The following is a 26,239-nucleotide window of genomic DNA, read 5'->3' on the forward strand; positions in this document are numbered from 1 at the left end:
CCTATAAACTCAGCGCAGTGTCGATACACCTCAAGAATTCGTTCGCTCGTGGGCGTCTCTGTTCAGATGACGCGCCTCGCAATATTTCTTACCCGAGTTTGGTCGCAGCGTAGCCGGGCGCACTCGGTATGGACGTGGATTTAGCGTCGCACTAATATAGAGAAACCGTCAATATAGTGATCGTCTGATGGAACGTATTGACCTACCGCCACTATTAGAAATATTGACGAGCAGCTTTTGACAATATTCATAATTTAGATACTGGCAGAGCTTCATGAACCAGGTACCACAGTGCTCTGTTTACGTTCTCAATTCAATTGTCATTCCTCAGATTAAATTTTCAACTAGTCTTTTAACACAAAACGGTTTTAATTCGACAATGCAGGGGTAGTCGTTATTTTTATGACTTTTGGATGGTGGATTCACTGTTGGAGTGCTTTCTTTATTAATTTGAAAACATAGTGGTCATACTAGCTTTTTGAGTTACACAACAGTGTGTAAGGTAAGATCGTACTTCGAAATGCATTTTGCGTATATGCTATCATTACTAATAGATCTGCAAAGTAAGTGTCTACCGCACGATATTATCATAAAACGTAAAACGTATTTTATTTGAATTGCCTAAATATATCACTGCAGGACGAATATAATTACTTCACAGGTTTCAATAACAAGTTTCCTAATTCTGTTTGTTGATACCGCAGCACTCAGCTTCAAACACTCAAATGACCTACCTGTAGCCAGAAATCTGTTATATCGATCTCTCGTTCACTGCAATTCCCTCTCACATTAATGTATTTTTTTTCTCTATTTCATGTTGTATCAGTATTAATAATTTGCCGTTAAGGTGGAGGATTCATCGGAGAATAATGCTCAAACTCTTTCGGGTACGATTTTAGCAGTAAAGTATCGTACAACACATTCTTGGACACATTTACCCTTTTTCGTTGTCTACCAGTTATATCTAATGTAAGTGCGGCAAACGCTTTATTTTCTGTATTCGACATCGATAACCCACTAAAATCGCCTTACCAATTGACATCAGGGCTGATAGTGAGAGATGCGCTTCAGTGCGTGGAAGTTCTGACAAAGTAGTATTGTCTCTACCCTTGATGGACTTTCATGTACGTCATAATATTGAAGACAGTATAAGTCCGTACAGTATCTTCTATCTGTCGTTCTACATGTCTCTGTACATGAACAAAGAGTATCAGAGCGGTAGATAGGCCGACGATTTGCGTCAGTCGATGTGGAATATCGGCGTCTCTGTGTACCATGGCAGACGTGGTGAAGGAAGCGGTGTCCCAATTGCAAGAAAATTTGACAGAAAACACGAATAATGGCACAAGTAGACCACCTGCAACCCCTGAGGGGATGGCAGTCGCATACGGAAGTCTCGTTATTATGGCTCTTCTACCAATTTTCTTTGGGTCATTCCGTTCTGTGAGACACCATAAGGAGCAGAAGGTAACTTGTAATTGACGTGTACGATACGAGAACCTTGATAAACGGTGCCGAAAGGCTGCAACTCTAAAATTAAAGTGCCTTAAGCATAAAAGTTGCTTAATGTTTATCGGCCCCTTAAGAAATTATGTTCCATTGCTTGACTTTACTTAAATTGTGGTATGCAATGTTTTCGCAGCATAATTCTGTTGTTGCACTTGCACGTGTATAACAATGCTTGTAAACTTTTATAAGTAGCTAGAAATAAACAACGTGTTAACTTATTATTTTGATTTAGAAAAAAAGTAAGTAATTTACTTGATAGTTGCAGTTTTGACAGCCGATAAATTTTTCAAGTAATTTGGAAAAAATTACTTTCTAAAAGGCAGTGGACCATGTTAATGTGATTTCTCTCAGCCCACTGACTTTGGGAAAATTTGACAGTATTTATGCCATACTTTTAAATTTCAAACTTATTGAAATTAATTGTTGGGAGCTGCAGTCAATGTTTGCAGTTTGATTTCTACCAGAGTTTGCGGAACACACTGCTCAGAAATATAGTAAACGAGAATTTGTTGAACAATCTGGATTTGCAGAAGAGAGAGTGCTCTGTTTTACTGTTTACTAGAATCACACTAGTTGGGTATATGGAAGAGGGGGGGCTAGTTAATCTCGAATGCTTAACACTACAAATTTGTGTTGCTTTTGCCATACCAACTGGACGACCTGTAAGGAATAATACTGTATGTAAATGTCACACAGGTAGGTTTGGCTGATTAACAGTTGTGGTGTGATTGTAGGTGCATTCATGATCAATGATGAAGTTAAAAAACCCAGTTGTGGAGAAATTGTAGGTTAGTGCGAAATTCAGTGAAAGTCGGGATTTCTTAGATAAGGAAGAATTGCTAAAGATATGTTGTACGCAGCCAATTATCCTAGAATATCTGGTGTTCACATACTAAATCCTTCAATTATTCTTTTGACAATTAAACAGCTGAAATGCTTTACCAATTTTATTCTTCTACAAAGCAATATGGAACCAGTGTGTGGAATGTGACACTGTTCTTTGCATTATGATGAATTAGTAAGATTACACTCATTGTCGATAGTGGCACACAAATAGTGAAGAGATTACCATTATTGCATTCACATTGTTCAGTGCTATAAACAAAGAAATGGTCAGTTGTGACAGGCTTCCCAATAACTTTCTGTACATGTAATATTTTGTAAATATGTGATTCTCATCACTTACTGGTTAAAGTAGCACTGTGTGTAAACAGAAATCTTCAATTTTAAAATGATTCAAATATTGTATTTTGGAGTTCATTATACACATTTTTATTGTTTTAACAGAAATGAGGACCACTCCCGAAAACAAGATCCTCATCAGTAGATTGTTTTGTCATGAGAGGTGGTAATAAAACGCTATTTCTTGTAGAGTACATTGAAGATACAAATCTGTTGGACCTTCCACAGTTATTTGTATTTGTTGATGTAGTGCATGTTGGCTTTTGTCTCATGAGCTTCAACCAACTTGTAATGATTTTGCTGACACGTGTTAATCGCTGGCAGCAGATAAATCTGGGGAAGTGATGACAATAGAGGAGGTGAAAGGTGGTTTTGTTTTGATAATTGCTGTGGACTCTGCTCATTTGCAGGCCTTTTTTTTTTTTTTTTTTTTTTTAACTCGTCTTAACCACTCTGTGTGGTGTTGAAGTCACCATTACTCTCCACACTACTCAGATAGTCTTCTACTGAGAAATCCTGGTGAACTGGATAGAAAGTTGTTTGCTAATCTGGAAAGAGGCAAATTTATATTCATTTACTGCATGTATAAAAGGTCAAAGGAAACAGATTTTGTACGGGAGCTTTCATTCTGATATTTGAGTGGAGCACACTGCTGCAAAAAGAAAAAGCAGTGACTTACCGACGTGACATCAGGAAATGTGTACTCTCACTTTAAATTGGCAGACGTCTTCTCACTTAATCATCTGAGTATGTAAGTTGCAAGCATTTACAGCATGATAGAATGTCTTGTAAATGTGTCCCTCCTAACTTTTACTCCATATCTACCAAAAAGGGTGAAAAATCCTGCAATACAGGACTGCTGAGACACATGTATTTCAGTGTGGAGGAGGAATGCCTCTATGCTGTAATTAGTGACAAGCTTTGCAACAACAGTTTTCACCAGATAATTCAGTAATTAAGCTTCCACTCCCTCTGTTGCCCAGCCATCACAGCAGTTCGAATTGTCTGCCCCCTTCCTTGAGAAACCACTCATCTGCAGTGTGGTGTCTCTTACATCTCAGTCTTGGCGAAATTGCCTGGGAAACATAGCTTTCACAAGGATTGCCATACCTGAAGGCTGCCCACAGAGTAAACATCTTTCCCAAGTACTTCAGGCTGGCAGTCCAAGGTCAAATAGTGACTGAAAGAACTTTGAGCAGTAAGATCACCCATTCTTCTGTTGTTCCAGAACGAAAACCATAAAAAAGGGAAGAACAAACTTACATAAGCTGATGTAGGTTATCCATGTGCTAAATAAAGTCTTCGAGATGTAACCTTCTCCTCCATCCCCTTTACAATCACCCTCACTTTGTCAGAGACTGACACAAAGCCCTCTAGTCAACTGTAACAAGTTTTACTGCCACCTTACTGCATTAATAATTGGTGTTGAGTTACCCAGCACTACGTTTACCGGGAGAACAGATTTTATGCCATAGGAGGGGGAGTTTCATTGCAGTTGACAAAAATACTCTCTATTGAGGTTGAAATAGTGTGACAGTGAAGTTATCTGGTTGCCTACAACAGGTCTAGCTGAAACTGAGCTAATGTAGGGTGTTATTACTGACCACCCAGTTCCTCTGTGATAGTTTTAAAATTATTCAAAGTAAGTCTGCTGTCAGCAGTGTGTAAATATCCAGATGATGTATTGCAGTTGGAGGCAACTGTAATGTACCAAGTACAGATTGCGATGTCTATGGATTCATTGCAAGGGGTACAGACAGTCTTGCAAAGTAATTTTGAGCACAGTTTTCTGAAAACTATCTTGAGCAGCTCTTTGGTAGCTTACACACAATGAAAATTCATTAACTTTGTAGCTACAAACAGGCCAGACCTTACTGATGTCAAGGTAGAGGAGGATTAGTGATGTGATGCCATTGTAATGACTATGGTTATGAAAGTTAATATATCAATCAAGACGGCCAGGGGAGTGTCTCTGCTAGAAAGAACAGGTAAGCAGTTGTTAGCATCTCACTTGGTCAATGAAATGATGAAAAATGGAAATGAGGGTTTGGCGTCATTGGCTGCCTTGGTGCAGGTCTTATTACATTTGACGTCCCATTGAGGGAACTGGACGCCCGATGGGGGATGAAATGATTATGGAGACAACACAATACCCAGTCCTTGAGTGAAGAAAATCTCTGACCCATCCAGGAATCGAACCCAGGCCCGTAGGACGTCAATCCGTCACGCTGATGACTCGAGATATGTGGGCGAATAAAATGAAATGATGTATATAGAGGAATTATGGACAAAGTTGAAGCAGATTGTAAATTGTGCTCTGGGCAAGTATGTTTCTAATAAATAATTGACAGAAAAGACCCAGTGTGGTTTAACAGCAAAATTCAGCAAATGCTGAGGGAGGAAAGGCTGTTGCACTCTGTTCATTACAGAATGCTCAATTGATGGCAAGCAGAGGTAAGTAGAGATTTGATAGCAATAGCTGTGGCTGAGAACCCGAGACAATTTGGGCTCTATGTAAAATGATGTAGTGGGTCTAAGGCTTCCAGTCAGTCTGGTGTGGCAGTTGAACTATCAAAACAAAAGCCAAAGTTTTTATTCCCCCATTTAAGAAATTGTTCATGCAAGAGAATAGTACAAACATTTTTTTGTTACTTTCACACAAAATCCCCTGTGAACGACATGGTAATAAGCATCCGTGTCGTAGATAAACAACTGAAAGAGTTCAAAACAAATAAGTAGCCAGGTCCAGTTGTTTTTTCTCTTGCTTTATGAGCAAGTGGAACAAGACATGAAATGATGAGTAGTGGTGTTACTAGTAGTAGAGGTACCCTCTGCCACACACTATATGGTGGCTTGTGTAGTATGTATGTGGACATAGGTGTTTAGTATTCTTACCGATCACAACCCTGACAACAGGTGTCATCAACTGTAGTGTCAAAATTGTGCTAAACGTGAGAGGATGTTTGGAGGTGTCTCCATGATAGCCTCTATGGATACAAAACAATATGACCTTATACTTTATTGGTTTGTTGTGCCACCTTTGCAGCACACATAATCAGTGATTGTGTGTGACATGAACTCAACAAGACCTTTGATTGGTTTCTGGAGGTATGTGGCACCAGATGTCTACTTACTGATCACTCAGTTACCTTAAAATTTAGAGCTGGTGGTTTGTGGCTCCAGAACTGTTACCTGATAGCATCTCATCCATGTTCCATCGGTTCAGATCATCCAGATTTCGTGGCCAAGGCATCATGTGTTCAGTATTACGTTTTTTTGTCATATGCATCTATTAAAACAACATTTTGTACATACTTAACCAAAAATACATATGTCTGATTATTTGCACTAAGCAGACATTCAACATCTTGATTACACATCACCAGAAGACTTATCACACTACTCAAATCATTGTGACATTATTCTGACTTAGTGACAAGGACAGTGTTTTGATGGAAGATGCCATCGCCATTTTGGAAAACATTGAGCATGAAGCGATGCAGCTGCTCAACAATAATGTTCACTTAGTCCATAGCTATAATGGTGGCTTCGATTACCAGCACATGTGCCTTGTGTGTGTTTGAAGTAGCTGTTTTCCTTGATGACAGTGTATCAGGACATGACAGTCAACATGGAGTAATGAGGAGCACGATCCATCCAACTAAGTGAAAAGTGTCCATTGGCCAGTCTCAATCTGGTACACACTGCACTCATAATTAGCAATGCAGACGGGAAAAATAGTCATTCACAATTCAGTCTGTACCTTATTGCAGATCTAGATTTCAGCCACAGTATGGCTATCATCACAGCATATGAAATGAGTGATATAGATTCAGCAGGCCTGTAAATACACTTTATTACATTACCTTAGCATGTACATAACATAATTTGATTAATTAGATGAATTAAGATATGTATGTACCAAAGTCGTGTAATAAAATGCATTTACAAGTCTGTTGAGTCTTCATGACTCATTTCATATGCACTGATGATAAATGTACTTTAGCTGAAAACTAGATCTGGAATTAAAGTACAGATTGAATCATGACTTCCTTCTAGTTTGAATTATGTCAGTCACTAGGCACAGTGGTTCAAATGGAATCCAACCTGATGCTGATTAACTATATTGTTAAACAATGGAAAATTCATCATGGAATGTAGCAATATTAGAGAAGGGAAGTTGCTACTCACCATATAGCGGAGATGCTGAGTTGCAACACACACACATGCACACACGCGTACGCCTGCAGTCTCCGATAACTGAACCCGCACTGTGAGCAGCAGCTGGTGCATGATGGGAATGGCGGCTGGGTGGAGGTAAGGAGGGGCCTGGAGTGGGGAGGATGAAGGATAGTATGGTGGGGGTGGCAGGCAGTGAATTGCTGCAGTTTAGACGGAGGGCAGGAGAGAAGGTGGGGAGGAGGAAATAGCGGACATTCCTGGACATAGGACATAGGTACTTGATTTGATGCAATAATTAACCTCCAGTTCTACATTTGAAGTATGGGGCATTTTAATGTCTAATGCCCCTTATGGATAAGATTCAGTGAGTTGGGAAGGAGTCTCTTGGTGCAACACTTATTCTATATGATGATGCGCTCGCGCGCATGTCTGCAGTCTCCGATAACTGAACCCGCACTGTGAACAGCAGCTGGTGCATGATGGGAATAGCGACTGGGTGGAGGTAAGGAGGGGGCTGGAGTGGGGAGGAGGAAGGATAGTATGGTGGCGGTGGCAGGCAGTGAATTGCTGCAGTTTAGATGGAGGGCAGGAGAGAAGGTGGGGAGGAGGAAATAGCGGAAAGGAGAGAAATAAAATGGAATTTGTAAGACTGGGTGTGGCGATGAATAGCCGGCTGTGTAGTGCTGGAATGGGAAAAGGGATGGGGCTGCATGGGTGAGGACAGTGACTAACGAAGGTCAAGACCAGGAGGGTTACGGGAATGTAGGATGTATTGCAGCGAAAGTTCCCACCTGCACAATTCAGAAAATCTGGTGTTGTTGGGAAGGATCCATATGGCGCAGGCTGTGAACCAGTCATTGAAATGAAGGATGTCATATTTGGCAGCGTGTTCTTCAACAGTGAGGTCCACTTGTTTTTTGGCCACAGTTTGTCAGTGGCCATTCATGTGGACAGACAGCTTGTTGGTTGTCATGCCTACATAGAATGCAACACAGTGGTTGCAGTTTATATTGTAAATCACATGACTGGTTGCACAGGTAGCCCTGCCTTTGATGGAATAGGTGATGTTAGTGACTAAACTGGAGTAGATAGTTGTAGGAGGATGTATGGAACAGGTCTTTTGCGTGTGTGTGTGTGTGTGTGTGTGTGTGTGTGTGTGTGTGTGTGTGTGTGTGTGTGTGTGTGTGTTGTGCCTATCGCGATTCAACATCTCCACTATATGGTGAATAGCAACTTTCCTTCTCTAATGTTTTAACTATATTGTTAGGTCAACGTAGGAGTATTGCTGTGGAACCTCATGTTCAACAATATACACTGAATCATCTGCTCTGAAACACTTGCACCTGCATCAGAATTGTACTGTTGTCAGGTGTGGCACAGAGTACTATCTTGCTTTACAGAGCAGGCAAACCTCTAACTTGCAAGTTCTGTGAAGTGACTTGGACTTCCAACACCTTGTCACCCATTTGTGTATTCACTGTACTTCATCCACTTTCCGTAGATGCTCATGATAGTAGTAAGAGAACAGTCGACCAGCTTCACTGTTTCATAGATGCTCATTCCCAGGAGCCGCACCTTAACAATCTGCCATTTATAGTGGCATATGTCAGTGGATTTCCCTGCTTGCAACCTGGTTGTCACTAGAATGATTCCCTATTTTTATCTGCTCTGCATATATGCTTTCCTTGCTGTGTCACAAACACACAGCACCACCACGAAGAATTCCATGTTGACATGGGCAATGGTCATAAAGCTTTGGCTCATCAGTGCAGAGGGAGCAGATCCCTCTTCAGAGTCGGATGCTATGACCATAGTGATCTGAACTACCTTTGACATTAAGTGGTGCATCATATACATATTCCTGGACATAGGCACTTGATTTGATGCAATAATTAACCTCCAGTTCTACATTTGAAGTATGGGGCATTTTAATGTCTAATGCCCCTTATGGATAAGATTCAATGAGCTGGGAAGGAGTCTCTTCGTGCAACACTTATTCTATATGATGATTGTTTCTTTACAGTGGGACATACACCAACTATTAACTTAACAACTTTTTGTGTGAAGACAGTTATCACTTCCTCTTAGTTTTAATGAGACTGCACCACCACTCCTCAGCACAGTTGCCATATTGTGCATAAAGAGTATCTTTGGCAGACTCTTATGTCCAGCATTACCTTTGCCACATTTCCACTCTGGCTCTCCAAGGAATGTCACTGGAGTGATTAACCACACTGCTAAAATGTTGCCAGGCGTACTTCATTACCAAATGAAAAGAAGTTGAATATGAAGTGATAAAGCAACAGTGAACAACGGCAATCGACAATGGTCAACTGTGCCTAGGAATTCAAAGCAAGGGACATCACGCCACTGCATCGGAGCCCATATAAACAGAATTTTGCTGCAGTCAGTAGTAATCCAGGGTGTAAATTGCACACTCAAAGAAGCTACGATCCCCATTGAAAATGTCCTCTGTAGATGGGGATGAAACATTGGGTTCAAATGTGAAATCCTTTAGACTATGGCATTATAGCCCAGAACATTTTATTAACTGTGACTTTTCTGGGTGTGAAAGTCTATGTTTTACAGTTGGATGCCTCCCTATTGGGAAAATGTTCAAGAAATGTGTGACGCATGGAAGGTCTCCAGAAGAACAGATTGCAGCTTTTGTGTTCCTTCACACTTCTGCCTCGTTGCAGAGCAGTCAGTGTTATTCTGAAATTTTTGAGGATTAAGCGAATATGGTGCGGAGGATTTTCAGACAGAAGATTCGTTTTCAACAGACCTGTTGGGACCAGGCAAGTACAGACTGTAAGTTAATGTCTCTCCTTATTAGTATCAGCAGGTAATTGTGTAGTGCTGACTGGGATAGAATTGACAGACTATTCCATGATAATATTAGGAAACACACAGCTAATTTCTAATAGAGAGAAGAAGGAATTTGATAATTTCAAACCTAATAAGATGATCCACAATGTAGACACTTCCCGCATGGTTATGAATTTATCCTGACATTTATCTGACGGTGAGTGGAAATTTTGTCTTTAGTCCATGAGTTGTGCCCATGGAAGAAATAATAGCCGGTATAAAAGTAGGCATTTGTAGTGTGGACGCCGTTATAGCTGAAGAAATCCATATAGAAGCTGTAAGAGTACTGTCTCTTATATTCCAGAATGAGATTTTCACTCTGCAGCGGAGTGTGTGCTGATATGAAACTTCCTGGCGGGTTAAAACTGTGTGCCCGACCGAGACTCGAACTCGGGACCTTTGCCTTTCGCGGGCAAGTGCTCTACCATCTGAGCTACTGAAGCACGACTCACGCGCGGTACTCACAGCTTTACTTCTGCCAGTATCCGTCTCCTACATTCCAAACTTTACAGAAGCTCTCCTGTGAACCTTAGCCACAGCCTGGGGGATGTTTAATCTGCCAAGAAGTTTCATATCAGCGCACACTCCGCTGCAGAGTGAAAATCTCATTCTGGAAACATCCCCCAGGCTGTGGCTAAGCCATGTCTCCGCAATATCCTTTCTTTCAGGAGTGCTAGTTCTGCAAGATTCGCAGGAGAGCTTCTGTAAAGTTTGGAATGTAGGAGACGGATGCTGGCAGAAGTAAAGCTGTGAGTACCGCGCGTGAGTCGTGCTTCAGTAGCTCAGATGGTAGAGCACTCGCCCGCGAAAGGCAAAGGTCCCGATTTCGAGTCTCGGTCGGGCACACAGTTTTAATCTGCCAGGAAGTTTCGTCTCTTATATTGCTTCCAAAAGTAATTTAACTGTGAGTGACAGGAATTTCTTAAAACACTTGAATGAGGATGATAGTAAACAACATTCTCCAGTGGACAAGGGAAATTTGACGGGTGTTTAGAAAGTGATTGACTATCATTGCAAGATTAAGAACTTACTAGGTCCATAGACATATAGGAAACCGAGTAAAGACCTCACTGACAATATTCTTAGAATTGTTACACTGTTGATAAAAAAAGTCCTGTCTTGAAGATAGCATTCAGAAAAGTCTGTACAATTCAGTTGTACTGCCAGCAGGACTGTATGGGTTGCCAAAGATGCACAAATACATGTAGTGAGACCTATAGTGAGTGCTATTGGTTTTTCCACCTATTTTTGATTAACCACACTATTATGACGGTAAGTGGTGCAGTCTGAGTCATATATCAAGAATTCGACACATTTTATCAGTAAATTAAGTGGCATTGTCGTCCAGCTAGAAGACATGTTAGTTAGAAAAATGGTTCAAATGGCTCTGAGCACTATGGGACTTAACTTCTATGGTCATCAGTCCCCTAGAACTTAGAACTACTTAAAACTAACTAACCTAAGGACATCACACAACACCCAGCCATCACGAGGCAGAGAAAATCCCTGACCCCGCTGGGAATCGAACCCGGGCGCGGGAAGCGAGAAAGCTACCTCACAACCATGAGATGCGAACCATGTTAGTTATGATGTGGTGTCGCTGTTTACTATGGTTTCCCTCACTGAGGTGTTGTTACAGGTGAATTGGATTCTTCCTCCTGATATTGCATAAATGTTTCAATATTGCCTCACAACCACGTAATTCAAATGGAATGATGTGTTCTACAAACAGACGAAAGGTGTGGCTATGGGAGCCCCTTAAGCCCAGTCATAGCGTATTATTTTGTGGAAACATTCAAGGCTGCCAACAAGAAACTGAGTGTTTAGTTCCAGTTCCGAGACGATACGTTTGTTTTGTGGAGGCATGGTAAGAAAGAAGATGGTCGCTTAGGCCACACAAGTTTACCAAAAACCCACCCACAGAGACCATTACCTATATTTGGATTTGAACTACCACCCACAACAAAAGTGAGATATCATAAATATGATGATGGATAGAGCGAGGGACATCTCGCCCATGCACTGCTCAAGGATGGTTATTTGTCAGCTGAGGTAAAAAAGTGTTAAGACCACTCCACAGAAATCATAGCGATGCACAGATGCCTGTGAAATCAAAGATTTTCTTTCCTTTCGTTAATGATGTTATTGACTGTAGCTATGGGAATGTGCGTATCGGTATTTCAGAAAGAACGGCCAAAAAAATGACAAGAGGAGTACAAGGTAATTGCAGGCGGAGAGATATTGACAGATTAGTTGTGGAAAGTGCTTTTCAGCCAGGAGATCACCACATTAATTTTGATAGGACTAGAGTACTGGCAGCCGCAGGCAGGTACCATCAAAGGCTATACATAGAGGCTACAGAGATTATAAAACATCCCACTAATTTCAGTAGGAAGGAGGAGGAGGGCATAAAACTGAATGATATTGGATCCCAGTGTGGCTAGTCTGCCAAAATTAGATGATAGCAATAGTGGATGACAACAATCGACAGTGGCCAACTATCTTCAGTATTCAAAATGTGACATCTCGCATTGCTGCATGGAAGTACGTATGAATGGAATTTTTCTGCTGTCAGTGAGTCAGGGTGTGAATTTGACACTCAGAGAAGCTACGATCCCCCCTGAAAAAGTCCTCTGCACGCTGGGACGAAACATTGGGTTTAAATGTAAAATCTGTTCAACAGTAGCACAATAACTGGAACATTTTATTTATTGTTAAGTTGGTCATGATACATATTGACCACATAAATTTTTCTCTCTTCCTTTAAGTATGGGACATGCCCTACAGTTTCTTAGGTTACTGCCAGCTGACTATCTTCTCTTAGCTATCATTTATATCAATTTGTTTGTCACTGTACGTCATTCCACAGCACGTTTTGTGGTGACATTCATGTTTGAGTGCTGCGTACACTTATAAATGAAGGAAGGTGTCCATCTTTCCTTTAATACTCACCATGCCAATTTGTGCAATGAATCTTTGAGAAAATAACTGCAAAGAGACCACACCCTGCACTATGATATGGGTCCATGTCGCAAATTGGCCCACAACCAAAGACATCAGCACGCAAGTGAGAGTTTTTAAATACGTTTCAGCTTTGGCTATTAAAATTAATTATTCTTAAAGTTCAAAATTTTAGTTTCAGCGTGCAGCCGTTTTTAAATGGAACAATGAACATTTCATATCAAATTTTAATTATGTTAAACAGTGGAAACTACATGTAGGAATGTTAACAATTTAGGAATAGGTAGATTGCTACTTCCTGTAGAGAAGACACCTCAAGTTGCAGACAGGCACAATTAAAAGAAGACACTTACACAAAGCTTTCGGCCAAAGTCTTCAGCAGTAAAGAGAAAAACACACACACATACACACACACACAAGACCACCAACTCTGCAGCTCAAGCCCAAATGCAACTATCGCTTAGATGACAGCAGCAACCTGGGGGGATGAGGGGGGGGGGGGGTGGGGATCAAGGGGGATGAAGGGATAGCAGTGGTTGCAGCAGAGCTGGTACGTGACATGGCTGCTTTCACAAGTGGCTCATCCTCTAATGGAGTGGGGTAAACCTATGACAGGACTGGAACAGGAAGTGCTGGGTAGGTGGATTGGGTTGGTCTTGCACCTTTGTCTTCCTTGAGGCAAGGGGTTGGGGTTGGGAGTGGCATAGGGATGGACTACGATGTTGTGGAAGTTGGGTGGGTGACGGAACACTATTTTAGGAGAGGTAGGAATGATCTCGCCTAGGGTGTCCATCATTTCAGGGCATCCCTCCACCCATAAACTGCTATTCCATCCCTTCCCCTGCCCCCTCCAGGTTGCTGCTGCTATCCCACATGACAGTTTCATTTGGGCCTGAGCTGCCAGAGTTGGCGGTCATGTGTATGCGAGTTGTGCTTGCTTGTGTGTATGAATGGGACCACTCTAGCCAACTTTATACAAAGAATTTATCAGTTTTCTGTCAACCCAGAAGTTCTTCATTCTCTCAGATCTCATCCTTCTTTCTTCATCGGAAATCACCGTTCCTATTATCTGTTTGTTGATTCTTGTTTGTAGTCTGTTTGTCTGTGAGTTTCCTGATTTTGCCAGTTTTGTTTCTAAGGTCTTCTAGTTAATCTGTAGCTCATCCATGTCGTCCTTGATTTCCGTAATCCACTTAATGTTGCACTTACTATTCCTTAGTTTTTCTGTTATTCTCCTTATGATCCTGTTCTCTGGTGTTCTGACTAGATGTCCGAAAAGTGAAATACGTTTCTTCCTGATTGTACTCATTCCCAGTTCTATTTCCTTACTGACTGTTTCATCTGTAGCTACTCTCCGGTGTCCATCTTTCTGGTATAATTTGTTGATGCACGTTCTGATGATTCTTCACTCTGTTTTTAATATTTTGTCTATTTGTGCAGTGTTAACTGTTTTGAATATGGTAAGTGTCTTTTAATTGTGGCTGTTTGCATCTTCTTTATGGTAAGTAGTATTCTATCTTTTTCTACATTACGTTGTCAGTTACGTTAGACAATATGTATCATGATCACACGGTCCAACTCCAGTGGTTGTATATATAATGCTTTCAGCTTCCTTGCATAAATAAGAGGAAACAGTTGCACATATTCACTGTTAGATAGTATCTGACGCTGTTGGTGGGAAAAACGTATCCAAATAATAAGCAGGCCAAGGCAAGAGATTTAAAAATTTCATACTGAGAACATCCTTCCCTCTCAGGACTGGATATTAACTTCTAAGGGGCCCAAAAATCGTAAATGCCACCTATTCAAGATTTTCAAAGCCTTGAAAATGATTTTTCTCCCTGTAGTGGAGGGATAGGAATGTTATCCCAGGGAGGATTTACTAACATCTGATACAAACGGAGACTGCAATTCAACAGGCTTTCATCTAGTGATAGTACCTTATTGCTGACAACCATATTGTAGCTTCGGTGTGTGCCTAGGATTTTAGTGTACTCTGATTTTTATCCCAAACTTCCTTGCATTATCTTCTTTTTGAGTTTGTTTCAGTATATAGTGCAGAACTCTACATTACCAAGAGAATAGCATCCTTAAGTAAGAAATATTGTTTACAATTCTGACTTGCTGCAGTTAATTTTATTGTAGACTCTCGTTATTCTTGCACCGAAGGTCACAATTCCTGTATTTACTATAGCATTAAATCTGTGGCGTCTGTCAAATGTTAACTTTGAATCTCCACGTGAAAGGCTTAATCATTGACACTCTATTGTAGTTCCCTTTCCTGTCTCATTACAGCAGGAGTTGTGTGCTTTTACCATCTCACCACAATCCACCCAGACACAGAACTGTAGAACCATTTCTTCACAGTGGAGTTTTCATGGACTTCAGATTGAGCTCTGCTGATAACTTCCAGCGTGGGGGTTCTTCCAAATTAGAAAATTCTTAGTAAGAATTTGTGTACTGCTAGATTGTACACATACAATAGTGATCCCACAAACTCCTCACTGGTGTGTCCCTGGCCACATATTAGATTGTCTGTTTCAAGGACCGAAAGCTTCTTATTCCTCCTTCATCTTCCAAAGATTGCTCTTGGTGGTACTCAAATAATGCCAAGGAGTGGAAATAATGCACACTAATAGGGCTAAGCAGATGGTTGGACCAGGCATGTGTTCCTGCATACTGAGACATGGAACAACACTCTGTACAAGTAGCTTGCAGTGTCTTAATGACAGAACTGGTAGACATAGCCCAGGGTGTACACTATAAAGTCACCACCATGACCACTGTCTCTGGCTGCGATCCTAGATTTTCCATTGTTTGATTTAGCCAGACACACAAATGGTATTCTGTATGTAGCAACCCTATGTACCCTTTACAGGCCTTACACCAGTGCTATCCTCAGTCTCAGGTAGTCACATCTATCCATGGCATACTCTCAGATCATTACAATATGGAATATTTAGTCACATTTTTTGGATCCTGAAGCTATCATGCAGGCACCACTAACAGTGGAGGCACCAGGATACGATCTAGGAACATTTCAGTGTGTCTGATGGTCAGGCATTACTGGAGCAGGGAATAGGCTCTTCCCTTTAACAAGCTGTGGGTAGGTTAGGAAATTGCTGCAGTGTGATCTTCTCTCCATGCTTCCCAGAGTATCAGTTCTCCTATGCTTACTCCCGATCGCCTGTACTCATTCAACTCTTAACTATATCTTGTGCCATGAAGATCATCCCTAACATGATTATGGTGCATCAGTGATGGGAAGCATATTCTTTGTGTAGGTTGGTCAGGTAAATATGCTTTCTGCTGTCCTCACCCAAGTCCTACATTTTACCTCTGCATCTACTCAGTTTGCTTAAAGTACCGGTTATGCTCCAAATTAGTTCTTATTTATTTTTACCCCTTTACCCTTGTGGCAACACATGAACCTCTGCATGTTAAGAAAGATGTAGCATATTGTTGTTTTGATTACCCTGTGGTACTGATAGATGGGTGATGGAGGGAGGGGATAAGGGGAGAGGACTGCAAAATCGAGCTCCCACCCGAGAGCTTTTTTCACGCTACCATATTTGCTCTTACTTGCCATCTCCATTGATGCCCCAGAATCTGCTAATGAGTACTCTTTAAGGCAGCTGCACATGCAACTAAAAGCTTGACAAGCATGCATGGTGAAGCATTTTGAACATATGTGAACTTCTAACTTAGTTGAATCTTTTGAGGTAATTTGTGAGTTCCTTGTAATATAGCCAGTATGGATAAGATGTTTGCTGCCATTGGGATTGATTGGAAAAATGACTATTACCAGGTTAACAGTAGAACATTTAGCCATGCCTGTCCAATCTGCACCTATCAGTAATTAGCTGACCAGCTTAAGTAACAAAATAATTTATTGTAAATGTTGCCTCTGAAATATAAGGAGATTTTATTTATTAATAAATAGGCGTCTGGCCAGTCTGACTTAAGTCAGTGAACACCACAAAGGAATTGTCTGAATGGGGCAGAAATTGGTACATGTACGAACAGACAAATGATTACTATTTCAGAAAAATTGGGTGATTTATTAAAGAGAAAGAGCTCCGCAAATTGAGCAAGTCAGTCACATGTTGGACTATTTCTGACCCTTGTGCAAGCAGTTATTTGGCTTGGAATTGATTGGTTGAGTTGTTGGATGTGCTGCTGAGGGATATAGTGCCAAATTCTGCCCAGTTGGTGCATTAGATCATCAAACACGAGGTGGTTGGACGGCCCTACCCATAATGCTGCAGACATTCTCAACTAGGGAATGGTGGGGGGTGTTGGGGGGGAAAGGTGGGGGGACATCTGGTGACCTTACTGGCCAAGGTAGGGTTTGATGAGCATGAAGACAAGCAGTAGAAACTCTCCTTGTGTGGGCAGGCATTATATTACTGAAATGGGACTAGAATATTGTTGACATACTGCTGTGCTTTAAGGATGCCACAGATGACAAACGGGTGCTGCTACGAAAAGGAAATGGCAACTCAAACCATCACTCCTGTTTATCAGGCCACATAACAGGTGACAGTCAGGTTGGTGGAAAGGAAGATAAAACTTTGATGGCCACTTTGCTGACAAAAAAACTGTAGAGTATTCAGTCTTTATTACAGATTTTGGTAGATGATCACCTTCTTCAGCAACCTATTGATAGTATATGCAAAATTTTACAGAATAAATTTAATCTGTGTTGAGAAAGACCACCAGTTATCTGAGTGGGACAGAAGACATCTACATCTACATGACTGATCTGCAATTCTCACTAATACCCTGCAGAGAGTTCATCGAACTACTTTCACATGGTTTCTGTACTGTTTCACTCTCAAACAACATGTGGGGAAAAACGTACACTTATAATCTCTCTCTGTGAGCTCTGATTCCTCTTATATTTATACGGTGATCATGTCTCCCTACATAAGCAGGCATCAGCAAAATATTTTTTATTCAGAGGAGAAAGTTGGAGATTGAAATTTCATTAAAAGATCTTGTCATATCGAAAAAAGCTTTTGTTTTAGTGATTGCCGCCCACACTTGCGTATAGCATCTGTGACACACTCCCACCTATTTCACAATAGTACAAACGGAGCTGCCCTTCTTTGAACTTTCTTGATGTCCTCTGCTAGTGTAGGCAGCCTCCCAAGTAATTTTTTGCATCCTCTTGGTTTGCCTTCCTCACACTATTACTTATATGACTGTTCTGTACCTGCAGGAGTGTGACAGGGATGCAACCTTCCACCACTCTTTGTTAATTAATAATATGAATAAAATCATCAGAGAGTGGAGACAAATGCTGCCCATTTTCATTCAAGCTAACAGAAACACAAAACTAGATGCTTCGCTTTTTGCAGATGATTTAGCTCTCATACATCTTTGGAGGCTAACCTGCAGCGTTCTCTACACGCTTTCCAGATTATATCTAAGAAATACTTACACACACACACACACACACACACACACACACACACAACACACACACACACAATGATCTTCTGCACAAAATACCCAGTACAAAGTAAAATCTGTTTGAAAAATAAAATTCTACAAAGAGTGAACACATTCACATATTTAGTTGGTAAAATGTTCTTTCTTGTAGAAGTAGACCTAGCTGACAGGTACAAACAAACAATGGGAATTGTTAATAATGTATTGAAACATTCCCTAGCCAAGAAGCACATCAAATATGCCTTCGTAACAGCTAGGGAAGACTTGCGCTGTCCTATTGCAGTGAAGCCTGGACAGTAAAGGCGAAAGATGCTTGTGAGGTGAAACTCTTGTGACTAACAGCTGGTTAAAAGTGTCATAAGTGAAAATGGGTTGAAGAAACTTAAATACGAACCCCTGCACATGACGGAACAACTGTAAATGATTCATCCATTTTAAAAGCCCTATATTTTCCAAAGTATTATGTGTGCAAATAGGATTGACACACAAATAGAACCGTAAACTCGGACTTTGCATTGTGTGTGCCAATTGGTGTTAAAGAGTGCTGTGCATTGCCAAGATAGCGACAAAGCAAGAAAATTGTTTTTGTGTGTTGAATATGCAAGCTGTTTGTCTGTTAAGACGTACAGCATACATTCGGAAGAAATTGTGGAAAATGTAAATAGAGCTTTATGCATGGTATCAGCAATTTAGGGACACTTGTCTCTTTAAACAGAAAATTACCAGTCAACCAAGTGTGACAGATGCAACTGTGGAGAGCGTAAGGGAATCATATGCAGTTTAGGGGTGGGGGGGGGGGGGGGCTGCAGCAAATCGTGTGGAAGATTTTGTAATGGCAGTTAAGTCAGATTGTACCATGTGCAGCTCGTGCAACAATTAAAATTGAAACATAACATATGGCCAGCAGCTTAAATTTTGTGTCACAATGCAGGAAGCACATGAGGATGAACACGTAGCATCCCAGCTGATACTCAGTGATGAAACACCCTTCCATTTACCTGGAAAGCTTAATCACCATAATATGAGAGTTAGGGGCACTAAACATACTCATGAAATTGCAGTGCATTAACAAGATTTGCCAAATGTTAATGTTTCCTATGCAGTGCCACGGACGAAACTGTAGGGGCCATTTTTCTTCCATGAGCAAACCTGTGGAGAGTACCTCTTACCTCTTGATATGTTTCAGTTGCGATTGCTTCCACAACTGAGTGTTGATTTAGAGATTTCCATCTTCCAGCAAGATTGGGTGCACCCTCATTTGGAACATCAATGTTAATCGCTCCCCAAGAAACGAGCCTCCACATTGCTGTATTGGGAATAGTGGTGAAGATGACATGGCTTTTTCTTCTTCAATCTAACAACCCCCCCCCTCCTCCCCCTTTTTCTCCTACAAGGGGATTTCAGTGTGCACAGGGTCCTGTGGGAGAGTAGCACCTTATCTGGTCGGGGCCTCCTGACTGACAAACTTCTTTCCAATATTGATCTGTCTTTTCTCAATGATGGTACCCCTTTCCACTTTTGTGCTGCCAATGCACCATTTTGGCTATCGACCTTATGATCTCTTCCCCTCAGTCTCATGGTTTTGTTACAGCATTCAGTTTATCATCATCTTAATAAGAGTGATCATTTTGTGGTTATCTGTTCCTTTGTTGTCACCACCTGATAGACCAATTGCCACATTGGACTCTGAAGGGCACACTGATTGTTGTATCTCTCTGCTGTCACCATCATCCCTCTCAATTAGATTGTATCAATGAAGTTGTTAGGGACATCTCTGATCTGATCACTTGTGGCATGGGAACTGCCAGCCCCTTTTCTACTATCTGTTTTTCTGTAGGCCCAATCCACTGGTGGACGGTACCATGGTAGGCCAAAAATATAGTAATAGCTACTTAGGAATGTTGAAATGATTGGAAAAATCTGAAGTGATATCTTTCACAGATTGTCCTCACCGCTTTTAAGCGGCACTGTGCAAAGGTATCACTTGCCTTTTTCTCATATGATAGCCTACAAACCCTGGATGGAAGCCAGCATCTATAGTCCATATTTCTAGATTTCCGGCAAGTGTTTGACGTGGTGCCCCACTGAAGACTGTTGACGGACAGAGTATATGGTTTATGGTCCCAGATCTGTGAATAGCTCAGAGACTTTTTAAGTAATAGAATCCATTAAGTTGTCCTTAATAGCAAATGTTCATCAGAGTCATGAGTATCATCAGGAGTGCCCCAGGGAAGTGTGATGGTACCTCTCCTACTTTCCATATACGTAAATAATCAGATGGATGGGGTGAGCAGCAATTTATGGCTGTTTACTAAAATGATGCTGTGGTGTGTGGGACATTGTCATTGTTGAATGGCTGTAAGGTTATACAAGATGACTTAGACAGAATTTCTAGCTGGTGTAATGAATGACAGTTTGCTCTTAATGTAGACAAATTTAAGTTAATGTGGATTGGATTAAAGGAGGACATCGAAGCAATTCAGAGGTGTGCTGCTAGATTTGTTATCAGTAGATTTGGTTAGCACTAAAGTATTGTGGATATGCTTCATCAGTTCAAGTGGGAATCTAATGAGGAAAGAAAATGCTTTATTCACAAGGCAGTATTGTGAAAATTTGGGATCCGGCAGTTGAGACCAACTGTGGAAGGATTCTAGTACTGCCAATGTATATTTCGCTTAAGGACCATGAACATCAGATGCAAGAAATTAGGGCTCGTACAGAGGCTTTTAGACAATATTTTTCCCCTTGCCATATTGGCAAGTGGAACCGGAAAGGAAGTGACTTGTAGTGGTATGTGGTATGCTCCACTATGCATTGTATGGGGCTTGCAGAGTGTGTACGTAAATGTGGATAGGTTTGCCACCTATTGAAATGTGTTACAATGGAATGCAGGGAGTAGTGCATCTCCTCCATGGGAACATCTCTCTTCATACTAGGTGCGAGCCAACTGTGGTAGTTTGAGTCAAACTCCCTTGTCCACAGGGCAGGCAAAGATAAAACAACTGTTCTGGGTCTCCTCCTTTGTGGTGGTGTTTCTACCAGTCCATCAGTTCTTGCTGATCAGCAGACCCACTTTGTGACAGCATCAGCATCCACTTATTATCTAGCTACCTTTTGAATGAATAAAAGACAAGTTGAAGACATCCCCTTATCTTTAAACCCATATAGCTGCAAATTATACAGGGAACCTTTAAGTGATTGGGAACTGTTTGAGGGTCTCGACGTGTCACACAATATACCCCCTGGGCCTTGCTTTAATTCATAATTGGGCGATCCAGCATCTTAATGCAACTCAGACTTCATCTATTCACACTCTTCATCTGCATTTTCTGGAAGGTGTTTTCCCTTTGGGGCAGAGGGATAGTGTTGTCATCCTTAAACCAGGGAAAAACTCAAATGTCTGTTGACATCTGCTGACCAGTTAGTGTCATTAATGTTCTCTGAAAACTGTTTGAAATTGAAAGTGGTAGCCTGACCATTATTCTGAATTCTCAAATCGCAGGGCCTTTTCTTCCCATATGATTGTGGTTTCTTGAAAGGACACTCCACACATCTGAGGATTTGAAATTTCCTGACAGATGAAAACTGTGTGCCAGACTGGGACTTGAACCTGGGACTATTCCTTTCTTGGGCAAGTGCTCTACCGACTGAAGTATCCAAGTATGACTCAAGGCTCTCAAGTTAAGTTAGAAACAGCAATCTGACAGGTTTTTTTTTTCTAAGTGCCAACACCATATTGCTCCCTTCTCTGGCCTATATAAGGCATGTGACGCCATTTGGCACTATCACATTTAACTTACCTTCTTAGTTGGGGCTTTTGAGGCTCCCCACTGGTTTTTATCAGGTTTTACTCCTCGAGTTCTTTTGGTTTTCAGTTAGTATGTCGCTAATCTCCCCTATGAGATTCTAAACAGTGGTGTCCCTCAGGACTCCTTGCTGAAGCTTCCACTCCTTGTCATCACCATCAATTGGCTGATGACATCAGTTGGACTAGTGGTTACCCCTGCACTGTATCATGTCAACTTTTGCATTTGATGTAGCTTCTGATCTGTAGCCTTGGTCAAACGCCAGCCACAAGGAGCCATTTGGGTGCATCTGCTTGGACCTTTTATCATTGCTTCCAGTTTTATCCCATGAAAAATTAATCATACGTTTGTGTCATCATACCACAATTTATCCTGACCCAAAACTGTTGGACACTCAACACTTGGTGGACCTTGTTACACGGTCCTAATGTTCGGGAATTCTCGTTAGTAAAAACTGATGTAGCTGCCTCACATTTGTCTACTTAATACTACATGAACGTGAAAGTTTAACACCCTTTGCTTCCTCACCCACACTGTTGGAGTGCAGATCGTGCTACCCTACACTCTGTTTACTGGGCCCTGGTCTAGTCTTGAGTGGACTGTGGTACCCCTGTACCTTTGCCTCTGAAATTATTAGACTGAGTGCATCATGGAGTAAGACTGGTTACTGGCACCTTCTGGACTAGTCCCATGGACAATCTCCAAGCTGAAGCACAGTCACATACAACAATTTCCTAGTTATCCACTGATTGTAACCCCCCCTCCCCCCCCCCCACCTCCATGCCCACCCCTTTCTCCCAATTCAAGGCAGTTGACCTCCTTACATTCTGGGTTGTAATGCGCCTATCATCATTTAAATGCACCTATCATTATTTACAGTGACGAATGTAAAACTATATTATGACAGGATGTGCTTCTACACCCCCCCCCCTCCCCCCCCCCCCCCCCCACACACACACACACACACACACACACACACACACACACACACACACACACACACAAAGAATAACATTTGTTGCCGGGAACATGTAGTGTATTTATGGTGCAGCTGAAACCATTAACAGCGCCATACATTTTATTAGAGAGATGACTGTCGACTGTGTTTTAATTTTAGTGACTCGATGAGGAGTCCGCAGGCTATTGATCAATGTTATCCTGCCACCATGTGATATCTGCTACTCGGTCTTCTCTGTGACCTCAGTTGTACTAACTGCTGAGTTTCCCTTCTCAGAATCACAGGTCAAGGTATCCTGCGCAATAAACTGGCTGGCTGTTGGGCTAGAAAAGTAATTACTCACCCAGCATTTGCTGTGATGATCCCAGTTGCTTGTGCAGATAATACGTACTAAGAGATGGAAAATCATCTAGTGGGCTACTGCCCCCTGTACTTATCTCCGTGCTGTCAGTGATATTACAGCTTCACGGCGCTGCTCCTACTGTTCCTCGAATAAGGAATTCACCATCCTGTGTCATCTCCATGTCAGTGGTATGAGATGAACCAATAGTTTTATTGTATGTAGTGAGCCACAAGCACATTGTGGTTGCAGAGCCTTACATGCAGTCGTTCGCTTACTTGAGTGATGCATTCTCCTGGCTCCCAGCACCGAGCATGGTTTGCTGGATTATTGGCCTCCACAAGTTGGTGAACAGTGTACAGACAATTGAACTGGTTCTTAGTTTCCTCTGAGAAGGTGGTTTTTATTTTCTGAGCTAACTTCTTAAAGTGCTCTTGGGTTGGGGCTGGGATTGCTTGGGTTAGTGTGTTATCCCATCATATTGGATCCAGGGCGCTCCAAGACCCTACCTCCTCAGTCAGTCATCCTCTTTTTAATTACTTTTAAATGTGGTTAGCCTGTTTTAGAGCCACATCTGATTTTGTTTTAGGTGTGCTCCTTCACATGGCACTCCAATGAAGGAAAGACCTTAATGAATCCTTTACTAGATCTTGATGAAAGACCAGTTGAACGGGGTTTTATGCTTCCTGAGAGAGTGAATTCTATTCCCACTTTTAGTAGTTTGACTGTAGCCGACCAGGAGTGGGGTGGTTGTGGGAAGGACACCACCTGCTGATTGCTGGGCCACGGGGAACCACTCCACTGCACTCACTCACCTACACACCTAATCATGGCTCTAACCTTTTTTTGCTGTTGTCACCTGTACTAGTGTTCTTAAAGTTTACAGCCTTTTTCACTGTTACTATTGCAGACCTAGGACTTTAAGACTTTACTGTTTATTTCCTCCCCCAACCAAACAATTGCAGTGTTAATGTCCCTTCCATAGGACAGTATTGTTATTGTGAATGCAAGATAGTTTAATTTTTTGCGCAGTAGACTGTTTATAAAGACCACAAAGTTTTTTACAAAGATACCCAGCAAATTGACCTCATATGCTTTTGTAAGTCACTGAATTTCACGCATAATCAGAACTTTACTGATTGTCATTGTTCAGTATTGAGCTGTGCCAACTGAATCATTGTTATGTTTACTTTTAATCTATGTACATCAAACCAGTGTTCTGAGTTGTTTAAGGTATTGATGGCTCTGTGGTGAATATGTTTTGTGGTTTGTTTCATTGAGTACAAATGTGTCCTCTGCAAATAAAACTGAGCTGGGTGTTGTAATTAGAGGTAAATTGTTTATATAAATAAACACAGGATTTAGCCTACAATGAAACCTTGAGGGACTCCCAGTCTTGAGGTACAATTTCATGTACCTCATGTTACACACACACTTTACTTTATCTCTGTTAGTTATAAATTAAATCATTTCAAAGACCGGCCGCTAATTCTGTAGCCGTCCTATTTATGGGGCAATAGGGGACAGTTTACATATCCAAAAGTCTTTGTAATGTCGCAGAAAAGCCTTGTGATTTTTAGAATGCATCCACTCTCATAAATTTTCTCGACAAATTGCATACATTGTACTCTTCCCTTCAACCCACAGTTGGAATAAACAAACACCTTGGCTATTAGTGACTTCTCAAACTTTATAAGAGCACAAGATGTATTGTTGATAGTTCTAACTGGACATCTTAAGTTCATTGTCCAGCATAACAACATTGCCTGTTGGTTGTATCAGTGACTTTTGACTTTAATTGTGTAACTATCACAGTTTTTAATGTTTTAGAACTAGTACTCTATCTTCAGAAGTGATATAAATTATTTTTGTGATTTGTTCTCTCTCTCTCTCTCTCTCTCTCTCTCTCTCTCTCTCTCTCTCTCTCTCTTCCTCCCCCCACCAGAATTGTTATGTTTTGTATGCAAAAGAAAATGTGTAGTGTTACTGTACCATTATTGGGAGTCTCAGAAAGATTTTAAATTATGCTTGAGCAGTTGTTGACTGACTATTCATATTTTATAGATATTAAACCATACTCATCTCAACAGAAACTGATCAAGCACTATTGAGTTAGCTATTGCTCACCCTCAATACAAACTAACGTGCTGATGACATCATCAAAATCGTAATCATATGCACTGTGGAAAAAAATATGGAATTTTAGTCATGCAGATATTAAATTTAAAGAATGGAAAGTTCATGGTGGAAAATCAATACTATTTTGAAAAGGATGATGAATAATCTTTGCGGTGGATATATTTTAAACCCAGCTTCGTTATTTTATCACCTTTTTTAACCTGTCCATCTCACATAAAGAAAAATACGGAATGTACTATAAAACAAAATTACTATTTCATTTTGACAGAAGAGCTAAAAAGTTTATTTCAGATATTAAGTTTTAAGATTTTAAATGCAGCAAACTGAAACATAATTAACAACACTACAAATAAAGACCTGGAGAATGAGCTGCTGTTAACTTTGGATCCTTTTCCTATATACTGTCTTGTATGAACAGATTTCTTCCCAACCCTGTCCCACTAGGGAGTCTTCCAGTTTTTTGTTCTTGTGGCTTTTCCCTCCTGATCATGAGGCAATGTAAGAGACATCTATTTCCCAATACAATCTCCGCAGGCCCCGTTCTGATGCCTTCCCTGCATGTTAGTTAATCCCCTTGATTCACAGAATTGATGTTGCATTTTTCTCTTTGTTTGCAAATTGATTAATGATGTTAGACATGTTTCACCTAATCTTAAAAAGCAGAATTTGAAGGAGATAGGATTTTGATGTGGTGGCATTTGACAGTTTCTCTGTTCCTTTATGAAAAGTCAAGAAATTTAGAGGCCTTCCATTGTGAAACCAGGCAAGATGGTGCTAAGGTAAGAAATCGGATTCATTTGGGGAGGGGGGGGGGGGGGGGCAATTCAGATCCTTATT

The 26,239-nt window shown here is 41.1% G+C and overlaps 1 protein-coding gene across 1 annotated transcript in view; it reads left to right on the top strand.

Annotated features, from left to right (window-relative positions):
- Positions 1 to 1,052: 1,052 nt before the first annotated feature.
- The window catches only part of LOC126272782 (minor histocompatibility antigen H13), a 48,286-nt gene continuing 23,099 nt past the window's right edge, over positions 1,053 to 26,239 (top strand). Inside the window, exon 1 of the mRNA XM_049975928.1 lies at positions 1,053 to 1,467. Coding sequence (XP_049831885.1) covers positions 1,276 to 1,467 — 192 coding nt within the window. The 5' untranslated portion in view covers positions 1,053 to 1,275. The remainder of the gene's footprint in view (positions 1,468 to 26,239) is intronic.

The sequence above is a fragment of the Schistocerca gregaria genome, chromosome 5 (assembly GCF_023897955.1).
Source record: "Schistocerca gregaria isolate iqSchGreg1 chromosome 5, iqSchGreg1.2, whole genome shotgun sequence".
NCBI lineage: Eukaryota > Metazoa > Arthropoda > Insecta > Orthoptera > Acrididae > Schistocerca > Schistocerca gregaria.